General features: G+C 59.9%; 1 protein-coding gene across 2 annotated transcripts in view; it reads right to left on the minus strand.

Annotated features, from left to right (window-relative positions):
- PI4KA (phosphatidylinositol 4-kinase alpha) overlaps positions 1 to 14,019 on the minus strand; it is a 59,721-nt gene that overhangs the window by 8,935 nt on the left and 36,767 nt on the right. For both annotated transcript variants that reach the window (NM_174577.2, XM_059875885.1), the window contains 19 exon segments: positions 77 to 156; positions 242 to 361; positions 981 to 1,108; positions 1,185 to 1,292; positions 1,378 to 1,529; positions 1,723 to 1,881; positions 6,671 to 6,798; positions 6,891 to 7,047; positions 7,348 to 7,440; positions 7,617 to 7,736; positions 8,037 to 8,126; positions 8,212 to 8,295; positions 8,431 to 8,512; positions 9,105 to 9,229; positions 9,306 to 9,376; positions 11,415 to 11,497; positions 11,811 to 11,944; positions 12,093 to 12,229; positions 12,514 to 12,622. In NM_174577.2, coding sequence (NP_777002.1) covers positions 77 to 156; positions 242 to 361; positions 981 to 1,108; positions 1,185 to 1,292; positions 1,378 to 1,529; positions 1,723 to 1,881; positions 6,671 to 6,798; positions 6,891 to 7,047; positions 7,348 to 7,440; positions 7,617 to 7,736; positions 8,037 to 8,126; positions 8,212 to 8,295; positions 8,431 to 8,512; positions 9,105 to 9,229; positions 9,306 to 9,376; positions 11,415 to 11,497; positions 11,811 to 11,944; positions 12,093 to 12,229; positions 12,514 to 12,622 — 2,160 coding nt within the window.

Here is a 14,019-nt window from a genome sequence, read left to right on the forward strand (position 1 = left end):
GCCTCACCAGCAGCGGGACAGACAGGGACACGGCTGCGCCCCGGCGCCCGCCCCACTCGGGCCCGCAGGGCCTCACCAGCAGTGACAGCAGCAGCGTCCGGCGCTTCATGTAATACTTGTGCAGCTGGGAGCCCCGGTTGGTCTTCTTGGACATGCCTGGGGCGGGGGGCACACAGGGCTCCCTCAGAGGCGCTCCACGACCCCGAGGACCCAAGGGACCCAGGGGAAAAGCCCCACCGACCCGATTTCTTGGAGATGGTGGACATGCCGCTGGACAGCGGGTACGTGTTGATCCAGCCCTGCGTGGCCTGCTGGCGAGAGCCGACCGCGATGTCCAGGTTGCTCCGGGTGTCCTGGTTGTCTGCGGGCAGACACAGCATTCCAGAACAAGGCACCTGGACCTTCCACATGGACGAGGCAGCCACGGGGGCGCAGACGGGGGAGACACTTCAGAGAGCCAGGCACCTGGGAACTCGGGTGGACAGCTGCAGCACACGCTTCCTACAGTGCGCGGTGCTCCCCGAGCCCAAAGCACAGCAGCGCGAGCTCCGCCCGCAGCAGCCATGGGGCACCTGCCCCCAGGTGTGCTCCCACACGGGGGCCCTGCTCTGAGAGGAGTCAGAAGCCACTGGGACACTAGCTGTGACTGCCGTCCCCTGTCCTGTGGCAGGCCGCCTGCGTGGGTCTGCCTCGGAGACCCCGGGGCCCCAGCTGCTGCAGGCAAGGGCCTGACCCCGGGGTCGCTCCCACAATTGTGTTAGAGTCGCTCCCAACAGGACTGCCCCGCCAGGCGACAATGGACCATGCCTTGAGCCTCGTGGCCCACCGGCCTCAGCCCAGGCTGGACTGATGGGTGTGCGGGGCGCCCATGGACAGCCTGGTGCTGGGAAGCTAGGCCAAAGGCGTCCGCTTGGCCCGAGGGTCCTGGCCGCACTCTTGGCCCGGAGCGCAGCAGGGGAGGGGCGAGCAGGCCGGCGTACCTGGGGGAACGAGCTGGCTGGCGGTCAGGTACTTCTTGTCTGAGAACATTGCGGTCCAGAACTTGATCATCACGCTGATGTCCTCACGCAGCCTCTTCTCCCCCTGGGTCGGGAACCTCGGCGGGCAGCTGCAGATGGGTGGGGACCAGGGTGAGAGCAGGCGCAGGGCGGGGGGACCCAGCCCGGGGCGGGGGCGGAGGGCACCTGAAGTAGTCAAAGGCGGTGGAGTAGATCTTCTCGCGGAGCACGTTGCGGATGGTGGCGTTGGGCAGCACGTCCGCGTGCAGCAGGGACAGGCCGAGGGTCAGCAGCCTACAACGGGGGCAGGTCAGTGCTCGGTCTCCCCTGCCCTAGCTCAGGGCCTGCCTGCGGGCCCCCCGGGAGCCCCGGCCCTCACTTGAAGCGGGGCCCGATGGCCGCCACATGCCGGTTCATGCTGCCCGCGGTGCCCCCGATGCTCAGGGACAGGGAGCGCTGCAGGAGGCTGCAGAAGATCTCCACCTGGTCGGAACTGCAGTACTTGGCAATCTCAAACCGCTGTACCAGGAACTGGGCGGGGTGGGGGGGAACACGCTGCCTGTGGGGCCTGCTGGACGGCAGGTGGGGTCTGCGAGGCAGGGGGTGGGGGTCTGGGGGAGAGGGGGGCCAGCACCGCCCCCTCCCGGAGGGGCATCTTCAACCTGGAGCCCCAGGGTGGCCCCCAAGCCCGGGGAAGAGTGGGAGGAGTCTGGGGGGCACATACGTCGATCCAGATGTAGTGAGGGGTCACCTCGGGGGCACACGGTTTGGGCTGACTGGCTTCTGATGCGGCCAAGGGGTCTGCTTCCTTCATCTCCGCAGAAAACAGGCCGAACTTCTGCTCCACGGTCATCTGCCAGGCCCCCGCCATCTCCCGCATGAACTGCAAGAGCCCGGCCGTCAGCACCTCTGTGAGGCACAGTAAGGCGCCTGCTGTGTTTTCTTGTTGGTTTTTAATTATAAAAGGAGTATACGCTCGCTGGAAACTAAGAAAACTGAGGTAGTATGAAGAAAAATGAAACCACCACGGTCCCGTGATGACCCCACCTCGGGCCGCCTTTCACCACACGCCCCTCCAGGACCACAGGTGGACGCCCACATGTGACCGCACCACCTGCTCAGGGCCTCCAGAACCCAGTGCCACCTCCACCCCACGGACCCGCGATGACACCTTCATGCCCCAAACCAGACCTGGGAAGAGCTGTGGGGGCCAAGTGGAGCCTGAGTCCCTACCACCAAGGTGTGGTTTGGAGGGCAGCAACTCTTTCCAAATGCAAAGAGATAGAGAAAAATAATAGAATGGGAAAGACTAGAGATCTCTTCAGGAAAATCAGAGATACCAAGGGAACATTTCATGCAAAGATGGGCAAAATAAAGGACAGAAATGCTATGGACCTAACAGAAGCAGAAGGTATTAAGAAGAGGTGGCAATACACAGACGAACTGTACAAAAAAGATCTTCACGACCAAGATAATCACGATGGTGTGATGACTCACCTAGAGCCAGACATCATAGAGTGTGAAGTCATGTGGGCCTTAGGAAGCAGCACTACGAACAAAGCTAGCGGAGGTAAGGAATTCCAGTGGAGCGATTTCAAATCCTGAAAGACGATGCTGTGAAAGTGCTGCACTCAATATGCCAGCAAATTTGGAAAACTCAACAGTGGCCACAGGACTGGAAAAGGTCAGTTTTCGTTCCAATCCTGAAGAAGGGCAATGCCAAAGAATGCTCAAACTACCGCACAATTGCACTCATCTCACACGCTAATAAAGTAATGCTCAAAATTCTCCAAGCCAGGCTTCAACAGCACATGAACTGAGAACTCCCAGATGTTCAAGTTGGATTTAGAAAAGGCAGAGGAACCAGAGATCAAATCGCCAACATCCGCTGGATCATCGAGAAAGCAAGAGAATTCCAGAAAAACATCTGCTTCACTGACTATGCCAAAGCCTTTGTGTGGATCACAACAAACTGGAAAATTCTTAAAGAGATGGGAATACCAGACCATCTTACCTGCCTCCTGAGAAACCCATATGCAGGTCAAGAAGCAACAGTTAGAACCGGACATGGAACAATGGAGTGGTTCCAAAATTGGTAAAGGAGTATGTCAAGGATGTATACTGGCATAGTTGACTTATATGCAGAGTACATCATATGAAATGCCAGGCTAGATGAAGCACAAGCTGGAATCAAGATTGCTGGGAGAAATATCAATAACCTCAGATACGCAGATGACACCACCCTTATGGCAGAAATTGAAGAACTAAAGAGCCTCCTGATGAAAGTGAAAGAGGAGAGTGAAAAAGCTGGCTTAAAATTCAACATTCAAAAAACTAAGATCATGGCATCTGGTCCCATCACTTCATGGCAAATAGATGGGGAAACCATGGAAACGGTGACAGACATTCTTTTCTTGGGCTCGCAAATCACTGCAGATGGTGACTGCAGCCATGAAATTAAAAGACGCTTACTCCTTGGAAGAAAAGCTATGACCAATCTAGACAGTATATTCCAAAGCAGAGACGTTACTTTGCCAACAAAGGTCACCTAGTCAAAGCGATCGTTCCCAGGGGTCACGTACGGACGCCAGAGTTGGACCATAAAGAAAGCTGAGTGCCGAAGAATCGATGCTTTTGAACTGCGGTGTTGGAGAAGACTCTAGAGAGTCCCTTGGACTGCAAGGAGATCCAACAAGTCCATCCTAAAGGAAATCAGTCCTAAAAATTCATTGGAAGAACTGATGCTGAAGCTGAAGCTCCAATACTTTGGCCACTGGATGCGAAGAGCTGACTCATGGGAAAAGACCCTGATGCTGGGAAAGACCGAGGGCAGGAGGAGAGGGGACGACAGAGGATGAGATGGTGGGATGGCATCACCAACCGGATGGACCCGAGTTCGAGCAAGCTCTGGGAGTTGGTGATGGACAGGGAAGCCTGGTGTGCTGCAGTCCATGGGGTCGCAAAGAGCTGGACGTGACAGAACGAGTGAACTGAACTGACTCCTTTCAGGGCAGGGAGGTGGTCAGATTCTGAAGATGCCTTAGAGGTAAAAGGTCGACCTGACAGCATCTGCTAAGGCTTGCCGTGCAGTGAGGCTTCTTTCTGGGCATTTACAGCCAGGGGGCGGCGGGGCCAGGCTGGGCCCGTGCACTTGAACCAGGGGCCAGAATTCCCTCCCACCTCACTGGCACTAAGGCCCAGATCCCTGTGCTGCACGAGGTCAACAAGGCTGCTCGCGTTTTATCTTCCCATGAACCCAAAAAAGACGGCAGGAAGCCGGCAGGGCTCGCCTCCGAGTTAGGGCTGCAGCTGATCTGTCTGCCCACCTTCATGCCCTCTGTAACAGCACACGCTGCCTGGTAACAGCAAAGTCCAGAAACTGAAAACACAGCAATAAAGGGTGCGGCCCCACTCTGCTGAGGCGTGGCCGGGTCCGGCCCTCAGCTCCCTGTGGAGGCGCGGCAGGCGACAGCCGGCCGGCAGCCCTGAGCCCGCAGCAAGGGCCAGAGGACAGGAACCAGCGTGGAACCGGGGGGCCGTCGAGGGCGGTGGGCAGAGAGCGTGCCAGGAGCGGCTCTCCACAGGTGGTGTTTCCCTGGCACGCCCGGAGCCAGCGTGAAGGCTGCCATAAGTGGCGGATGGTCCTACCAAGGCTGAGACCTCGAGCCAGCCTAGTGACCGGTGCCGGCAGGAGGCAGGCTGGAGTCTCACAGACCCCAAATGAAAAGCAAAGCGCTGGGCAGAAAAACCCTTCCCTAAGCCCTCTCCTAGTTTTGGTGAAAAAATAAGAAAGTGAGGGCGAAAAGTGAGGGTGGGTGTAACCCAGGAAGCGCCACCCTTCTCTGCCAAGCCTCCGCCCTCAGGGCGTGGCCTTCACTGCAGCCACCAGACACCAGGCGGAGCCCCCGCCCCCCAGGCCCCGTGGGCGAGCGGGTCCACAGGCACCACCTTCAGCACAGCTGACCCTGATGCTAGTTAACCAAGCAGGCGAGAATCATCAAGTAATCGTTACAAATATATTCAAAGGTAGAAGAGGTGAACAGAGATTTGTCAGCAAAGAAATACAAAGCGTAAGAAAGAAATAGGAACCCTAGGTCTGAGAATGATAATACCTGAAATAAAACTTAATATTAAAAGTGGATTACCAACAGCACGCGTAAGGCAGGAGAGCGTCCGGGGACACCGCACGGATCCCCCTGAAGTGGGCCAGAGTGCGAGACGGGGAGAGCGGCCCACGGGAATGCCGGTGTCCGCGGGCACGGCCACTGTCTCGAGGTCCGAGACGAGCCCAAGTGAGGAGACGGGGAAAATGGGGTAAAAAATATACTCCATGAAACACTGGCCTGAAATTTTGCAAGTGTGATGGAAAGTCTGAAATCTCTAAATTTAGTAAGTTCAACAAGTCCCAACATAAAATACACAGGAAATCATACACAGGCACATAAGACTCAAGTTATTAAAAAATCAAAGATCCGAAACAACGCAAGTGTCAATTCAGGACCGCAGATCTGGGAAAACCTGCCACTGTGCAGGATGAAGGTGCGTGTTCCCGCCGCCTGCAGCCCAGAAGTGTGGAAGAGAACCGCAGACCTGGGCTCACAGGAGCATGTGAGGAGCAGACATGGTTTGGACAGACCTGCCAGCTTAGGAAAAGCCCAACAACACACACAGCCCTACAAGGTGCGTGTCATGCACAGCAGCGACACAGATGCAGACGAGTCACGCACAAGCTCTGATGGGACGGCACGCAGCGTGACCACAGAGCCCCCTCCCCATAGAGGTAAGAGCCGCGTGAGGTGGCCAGGTGGGCACAGGGTGCAGGGCCCATGCCATCACCCTGGGCATGCGGTCAGAACCTGCCACGGGCCCTGAAGACAGCCCAGCCCCGGCCAACCTCCCTCTGTGTGGGCAGGGCCAGTGACCCCTCACCTCAGCCACGAGTGTGCCCCTGCCTAGAACACCCCAGTTGCATCCTTGGAAGTTATCCAGCTAACCCCCTCAGGGGCAAGAACACAGAACCCCCTTCTGACCATGCATCTCAGCTTAATAAAAGCAGGAAAAACTAGGCACGTCCATGTTACCATGGAAATTAATGGGAATCTTGGAAACACAAATCTGTTTTCAGATGTTTCAGATGACCTTCCTCTCCTTGGGCCCCCTCCAGCAGGAAGTCCAGAAACATGGACACAGGGGGCTGCCCTCCTGGGCAGCTGGGACCTGGTTGCTGTGGATGAGCACAAGCACCCTGGTGGCTCAGACAGTTGCATCTGCCTGCCGTGTGGGAGACCCGGGTTAGGTCCCCGGGTCGGAAAAATCTCCTGGAGAAGGAAATGGCAACCCACTCCAGTACTCTTGCCTGGAGAATCCCATGGACAGAGGAGCCTGGCGGGCTACAGTCCAAGAGTTGGACACAACAGGGATGGAAGCCACAGGCAGAGCGAGGGCTCCCCCTGCCGAGCGCTGGGGGAACAACAGTGTCAGGCAGCGCCGGTCCCTGAACCCAAGAACCCTCTAACCTGGGAGACGTTCCTGGGGTCAGACTTTCATAACACCGTCTTGCTGACATGCGAGGCCCCAGGAGGACAAGGGGGCTTGCCCGGGGTCTCCATGCTCCACAGCCAGGGGGCCAAGGCTGGTTCTCCACCCCTCGGGCCCCATGGCCAGCATCTTACCGGCACTTCCACCCCGTTCTTGCCGGCCAGCAGCCACTCCCAGCAGGCCAGGGCGGTCTCCATGCCGTGCTCGTTGAACATCTGCAGGGGGCCCCAGCACAGGTGGTGGAGGAGCTGCGGGTCACAGTCTGCAACCAGGGGGTGCCGTTCAGAGGCCCCGACAGGCAGGCCCGCGGCCCCCACCCCCACCCACGGCCGGCCACGGCCCCTGGGCCAGCACCTCTGCTGCTGATGAGCATGGCCGTCAGCTTGAACATGGCCTGCGTGTACTGCTGAGCGTCGCCGGCGCCCAGCGCAGCCTTCAGCTCCTGGACCATCATCTTGTTCAGGTCCGATGTGTGGCCTGTGGCGTCCGAGAACCGGATCATCCCGTACACCTGCAGGCAGCGGAGGTGCACGTAGCCCGGCCACCCTGCCCACGGCTCTGTGCCCGCGCCGAGTGCCAGGCTGTCCCCGCAGCCCACCCCTGCCCCCAGAGCTCCTCCTCCAGAAGCACCTGCTGCTCCCAGCGTTCTGGATGGACCCCCAGGGCAGGGGGCTTCTTGAGTCAGATGTTTTTTTCTTTCTCAAGACTTGAGAAGAGCTCCCACCCCTTTCAAAGACTGGACCTTCCGCAGAGATGGACCTCCCACCACCCCCAGGCGGGGAGGAGGCGGGCGGGCGGGCAGGGGAGGTACCTCGCCCGCATAGCGGTTGCGCAGGTTCAGGGAAGCCATGAAGTTGGAGTAGTCCTTCTTGACACAGGCTGGCCGTTCTGTGAGCTGTGTCGCCTGCAAACACACCTCAGTGGCTGCGCCGTCCAGCATGACCCCATCTACTGCGTGGACCGGATCCCGCAGAGGACTGGCCGCCACTCTCCGTCAGAAGCACAGGCTGTAGCTCCTGAGCCTGGGGTCTGCCGCGAGCTCCCCAGGCGGGGGCCAGCCCCCAACACCCGCACACGTACCCCGAGGCTCGTGCTCTGCTTGTTGTAGCCGGCGTAGTGCAGGACGCTCTCGGTGGCCATGGCCAGCCCCGTGTGCTGCGACAGCCCCGATACCCAGTTCTGGTGCTTGCTCAGGTACTCCTGTCACGGGACCCGGTCACCTTGGAGGCGAGGCACGCCTCTGCGTGGCAGGGGGGCTCCAGCCGAGCCTCCAAGCTGGCACTACCCCGCCGGTGCCACACTCCCCGGTCAGCTGCCCTGAGCCCCTCCGCAGTCCCACTGCACGCCCCAGCCCGGACTGGCACATCTGCCCCAGGTGCCCCCATGTCCTTGGCCCGTCACACCAGAGCCGTGTGTGGTTTGAGCACACCATCTGGGTAAAGCTCCCGACAAGTGGAGGGAGCTCACCAAGGCCTCTTCCCGCTGACCTCACGGAAGTACCTGCAGGTGGGACTTGGTGACCGTGGGCGCCCACTTCATGGCCTCCTGAAGGATCATCCCGCAGCGCGCGGCGAAGTCTTTGACGATGCTCTGGCAGAGGGGGTGAGGGCAGGCAGCACTCAGCGCCCCAGGGCTGGACTGTGGCCCCGGGCCCCGCCCGGCCCCGCCCGCCTACCTCTCGGGCCTCGTAGGTGTCCGGGACGGTGATGCGGTAGGGCACGTCGGGAATGTCGTAGTATGGCTGGTCCTTGTGGATGTCCTGGAAGCACAGGGCCCGCCTCACACCACATCCCCACGGGCGCCTCCCTCCCTGCCCCTGCCCATCTGTGACGCGCGCCCCCCGCCCCCCACTTGGGGCGTGAGGCAGGCTCGGCGGGGCGGGCGGGGCACTCACAGCACTCAGCGACAGGGACAGGGTCTGCAGGATGTCCAGCATGGTCTTCAGCACCGTCCCGCTCCAGAGCAAGTGGGGGAACCTGCACCCAGAGCCCCCTGCTCAAGGCCCAGAGCCCCCCGCCTGGAGCTGTGCTCCTGAGACCACGCAACCCCATCGTCCTGGCCGCGATGCTCCCCACGGGGCCCTCTCTGTTTCCATCCACAGCCCCCTGCTCCCACACCGAACAGAGCAAGACAGGACCCTTGAACAACAGGGGCTGGGGCACTGCCTGCATACGCAGGAAGTCCAAGTGTAACTAGCAGCCGTGTGTGTGTGGCACCTTGGGGTACACAGGAGGAGCTGCCGGGAGCTGGGGGCTCACGGAGCAGGCTACAGGTGTGGAGGCCGGCTCAGACACGCCCTCCGGCCCCGCCTGGATGGCAACTGCTCCGGCGACCACGGAGGCCCGTTTGCTGTCTGAAGCCATCACGGGGCCGTGGGGGCAGGCCCGGGCCGCCCTCAGCACCCTCCCGCGGCAGTCATTCCCACGAGGCTCCCGGCACGGCAGGGACAGCGTGGGGTGCAGGGGGCTCAGAGTGGGCCTGGTCCTCCTGTGGGCCAGGGGGACACCCGGGGCCTGGGGGGGCCACGGCTGGGGGGCGGCACGCGGCTCAGCAGGGAGTGGAGCTCACTTGTCCACCAGCCCAGACAGGTACTTGTCGGCGACCCTGCGGATGCGCTTGTGGACGTGGTTGAAGCTGACCAGCAGGAACTGCGCGTGCCGCTCCAGCTCCTCCTCGTTCTCCTTGGTCTTGGCCTGGGTTTGGAGCACACATGCTGCAGGCCCTGCACGTGCATTCTGGCGGGCACGCAGGCGCCCCCCCGAGGCTTACTTTCTCCGCCATCATGTTCAGGAAGGCGTCGAACACCTTGTCGGCGACGGCGATCACACACTGCATCATCCCTGTGACACAGGGGTGTCAGCGGGGGCCGCCCGCCCCCCCGGCTGCTCCACCAGCCCCTTACAAGCACCCCTGTGACACAGGGGCGTCAGCGGGGCCGCCCGCGCCCCCGGCTGCACCGGGATGCTCCCCCAGCCCCTTACAGGTGCTCCAAGTCAGCACACGGCCCACGCAGCGACGCAGCAGCCTGCCTCTGCTCTCTCACTAACACTGGCAAATAGCGCCTAGGCCGTGCGCCTCTTCTCTCTGCTGCCTCAATTTCAGTATCTCTACGTGGTTTCACCCCTTTCCTTACGTTAGGTTCGCTTCACTAGGGCTTCGGTGACGGGCACGCTTTGACGGCACAGAGAGGTTCGAGTGTGGTCCTGCTGGGACGGTGAGCCTCGGTCTGTGCACAGCACCCGGGGGCCTGCGAGTCCTCATGTCTCACAGACTCATGTCCCGAAAGCTCCCCAGGAAAGGAGGACGCGGCCTTAAACCAGGCGTGGCCCGCAGGTCCTGCTGCTGAGGCCTGTGGGAGCCGCTGGTTCTGCTCAGGAGCAGCAGGCCTGCTGCGGCACGCAGGGTGCCCCAGGAGGAGCAGGTACCCCATGGCGAGCTGTCTGCTCTTGGCTGACCAGACCCTCTAACCGCTGCTCGTGGGACATCTCTGCCCATCAGCTGCGGGGCACCCTTCCTACCTGGTCACTGACACCAGGGGTGGCCCTACACAGCTGCCCGACCTCTCCCTGGACCCCGTGGCTCTTTCCTGGTCTCCCTCTTTCCTGATCACATGAGAGGAACAACTACAGTTGCTAATTTACAAACACTTGGTGGAAGAAATGGGCTTCCCTGGGGGCTCAGTTGGTTAAGAATCTGCCTGCAATGCAGGAGACCTGGGTTTGATCCCTGGGTCGAGAAGATCCTCTAGAGAAGAAAATGGCACCCCACTCCAGTACTCTTGCCTGGAGAATCCCCATGGACAGAGGAGCCTGGCAGGCCGCAGTCCGTGGGGTCATAACTTAGTGACTTGTCACTGAACCATAACGACTTAGTGACTAAAGCACCAGCAGTGGAAGAAATACAGTTAGACACTGCACACACACACAAACGCACACAGGGACACGTGCACACCACCTCCCCAAGTCCTTCAAGATACACGTCCTACAAATTCTTAGAAAAGTACAACTTTCCAAAACTCGACCAGGAAGAAATAGAAAACCTTAACAGACCCATCACAAGCACGGAAATTGAAACTGTAATTAAAAATCTTCCAGCAAACAAAAGCCCAGGTCCAGACGGCTTCACAGCTGAATTCTACCAAAAATTTAGAGAAGAGTTAACACCTATCCTGCTCAAACTCTTCCAGAAAATTGCAGAGGAAGGTAAACTTCCAAACTCATTCTATGAGGCCACCATTACCCTAATACCAAAACCTGACAAAGATCCCACAAAAAAAGAAAACTACAGGCCAATATCACTGATGAACATAGATGCAAAAATCCTAAACAAAATTCTAGCAATCAGAATCCAACAACACATTAAAAAGATCATACACCATGACCAAGTGGGCTTTATCCCAGGGATGCAAGGATTCTTCAATATCCACAAATCAATCAATGTAATACACCACATTAACAAATTGAAAAATAAAAACCATATGATTATCTCAATAGATGCAGAGAAAGCCTTTGACAAAATTCAACATCCATTTATGATAAGAACTCTCCAGAAAGCAGGAATAGAAGGAACAACAACAAAAAAAAGATACATGTCCTAATGTATTTTCCCTTCTTTTAAGCAAAACAACAGAAACGGATCCACGTTTGGGTTCTGCACCCTGGCCTTGGTCCTCTCAGCAGCAGTGTCCAGGAGCAAGACTGCTCCTCAGCCATGAGCTGCCCAGCACAGCCCCGCTCCCAGGGCCCGGGCAGGCGCTACACTCGTGTTTCTGAGGCGGCATGCGGCGCCGCGGAGCTGCCTTCTCCACGTACACAGGGAGCACTCTCCGCTTACACCGCTGAACCCCGGCGCACATCAGAGGCCCCCGCTGCCACCTACCGGACTTGTCCTTCTGGATGGCCTTGTCCTCGAAGTAGCAGAACATCACCTGGAAGCGGGCGGGGTCGCTGGAGCGCAGGACCCTGCAGGGTGGCCTGGGTGAGCGCGCAGCTCGGGCCCGCAACGCTGCCCAGTGGGCGAGGCCACGAGCGTGGCTGCCCCCTCCCAGGGCCGCCAGGGCCATGTGCAGGGCTGGCGGCGGCTCTGGTGACAGTTCAGCGGCCTAGCCCCAAGCGCAGGCGGCCGCAGCACTGGAGCCCGGGGGCATCGGGGGCTCAGGAAGGAGGTGCACACGGGAGAGTGGGAGCCCAGGCTGGCACTTCTAAGGACGCTGATGAGCCAGGAGGAGCGGCACAGCCCGAGCCGGGACAGTGCACACAGGGCCAACCCGCGCACCTCATGTACTCCAGCCGGTAGACGGACAGCAGGTAGGTGGACATGGCGAAGTCCAGCTTGCCGATGAGGGCGGACACCTCGGGGGCCGGGTCCAGAAGGTTGACGATGGTGCTGCGCAGCTCACTCAGCTCGGCCTGTAGGCGGCGGGGCTGCGTGAGTGCAGGCGGCCCCACCCCCGAAACCGGCCCCATAGCCACGGACACGCAGGACCAGCCCTCTCATCCCCAGGAGCTTCCCCAAACCCCGCCTGGAGCGCCGTGCTTGGCAAGGAGGCATCCTTACAGGCGTAACCGTGTCGTTCTTCATGGCCGAGTTGTACTGGAGGACGGACCGCAGAGGCTCTTTGCTGGGAAAGGTGAGCAGCGGGGACTTGGTGGCGATCTCACAGACCCCCTCGTACCACTCCTCGGGCCAGAGTCCTGCGAGGCAGGGAGGGCTGAGGTGCCACCTGGCTCGGGAGGCGCCCCACTGGGGCCCTGCTGAGAGCAGTCTAGCCATGGGCCCCGTGCCTGTCCCCAGGGTGGGGACAGAAGCAAGTCCGTTTCCTAAGCGGGGCAGGGTCCCGAAGGCACGTGGTGTTCCCAGAACCCTAAACCACGTCCTCACGGTGGAGGCAGCAGCCACACTGGCCGTCCTGCACGTGCGCACACGCCCTGTCAGGACCCTGGGCCTCGCTCTGCACTGCCCCCGGGGGGGCCCCTACCTGAGCCCTCCACGGCGAACCCCATCAGCACCGAGTACAGCCAGAAGTCCCGGAAGAGCTTCTGCAGCCTCGGCTTCGGCTCCTTGATGGGCGGCAGCCGCCGGGTGAGCTGGTGGAGCAGAGGCAGAGAAGGGGGCTGTCTGCACACGGAACTGAGCCCTACGGACGCGAGCCCATGACCCGCCCTCCAGGCCTCCTCTCAGAGGAGCGGTCACCTGGCCTGGGAGGGAAGGCCGGACTAGCGGCCCCCAGCAGGCTCCCTGAAAACCCTCCCACGCCCTCGAGTGCAGGTGGGCTTCGCGCTGGGAGGGACCAGCTCTGCTTCACTACCAGGAAGCAGGCGGCAGCTGCCCCAGGACCTCGGCCAGGTGTTTACAGGTGGGCAGGAGAAGGCAATGGCACCCCACTCCAGTACTCTTGCCCGGAAAATCCCATGGAGAAGCCTGGTGGGCTGCAGTCCATGGGGTCGCTAAGAGTCGGACGCGACTGAGCAACTTCAGTTTCGCTTTTCACTTTCATGCATTGGAGAAGAAAATGGCAACCCACTCCAGTGTTCTTGCCTGGAGGATCCCTGGGACGGGGGAGCCTGGTGGGCTGCTGTCTATGGGGTGGCACAGAGTCGGACACGACTGAAGCGACTTAGCAGCAGCAGCAGCATGCAGCCACCAGGCTGCAGGAGCACCAGGCCCGAGGCGGGGGAGCGGGGGGTGGGGGGCAGGGAGGCGCGGGGACCACGGGCAGAGCCCAGCGTGTGAAGCAGGTAACAAGTGAGCTGCTTGAGACTGGACTCCCTGCACCCCCAACCTGACAGTGTCCGCCTGCACGCGTGCGTACATGCGTGTGCGTGCATGTGTGGGTGCATGTCTGTGTACGTGCGTGTGTGTGTGCATGCGTGTGCGTACAGGCATGTCTGTGTGTAGTGCACGTCTGTGTACGTGCATGTGTGTGTCTGCATGCGTGTGTGCACGTGTGCGTGTGCATGTGCGTGCTTGCGTGTGCATGTGCGTGTGTGCATGCATGCATGTGCGTGTGCATGTCTGTGTGCACGTGCGCGTCTGTGTACATGCATGTGTGTGCATCTGCGTGCGTGCGTGCATGTGTGCATGCGTGTGTGTGTGTGCATGGGTGTGTGGGGGGCTCAGGTATGGAGAATGGTGACAAGTGCCCACAGCTCCTGGTGGACGCGTGGATCCTCCAGAGCCTCTGGCAGAGGTCCAGCCCTCACACAGTGCTAACCACCACTGTAAGCAGGGCTCCTCAGTCCAAATGTGTACTACGATCTCTAAGCACCAAGTACGTGCCAGGTGGTGGCCAGGAACAGGGTGATGCCCACTGCTGTGGGGGGATGGCAAGATGGGCCCCTTCACCCACTGTGGGTAGGATGATAATCAATACGACACTTCTTGGAAAGTGAGTTCAAAACACGCATCATAAATGAGATACCCCGGGGCTTCCTAGCAGTCCATGGCTACTACTGGACTCGCACTGCCAGGGCCAGAGTTCAAC

This window comes from Bos taurus, chromosome 17, assembly GCF_002263795.3.
Source record: "Bos taurus isolate L1 Dominette 01449 registration number 42190680 breed Hereford chromosome 17, ARS-UCD2.0, whole genome shotgun sequence".
Taxonomy (NCBI): Eukaryota; Metazoa; Chordata; class Mammalia; order Artiodactyla; family Bovidae; genus Bos; species Bos taurus.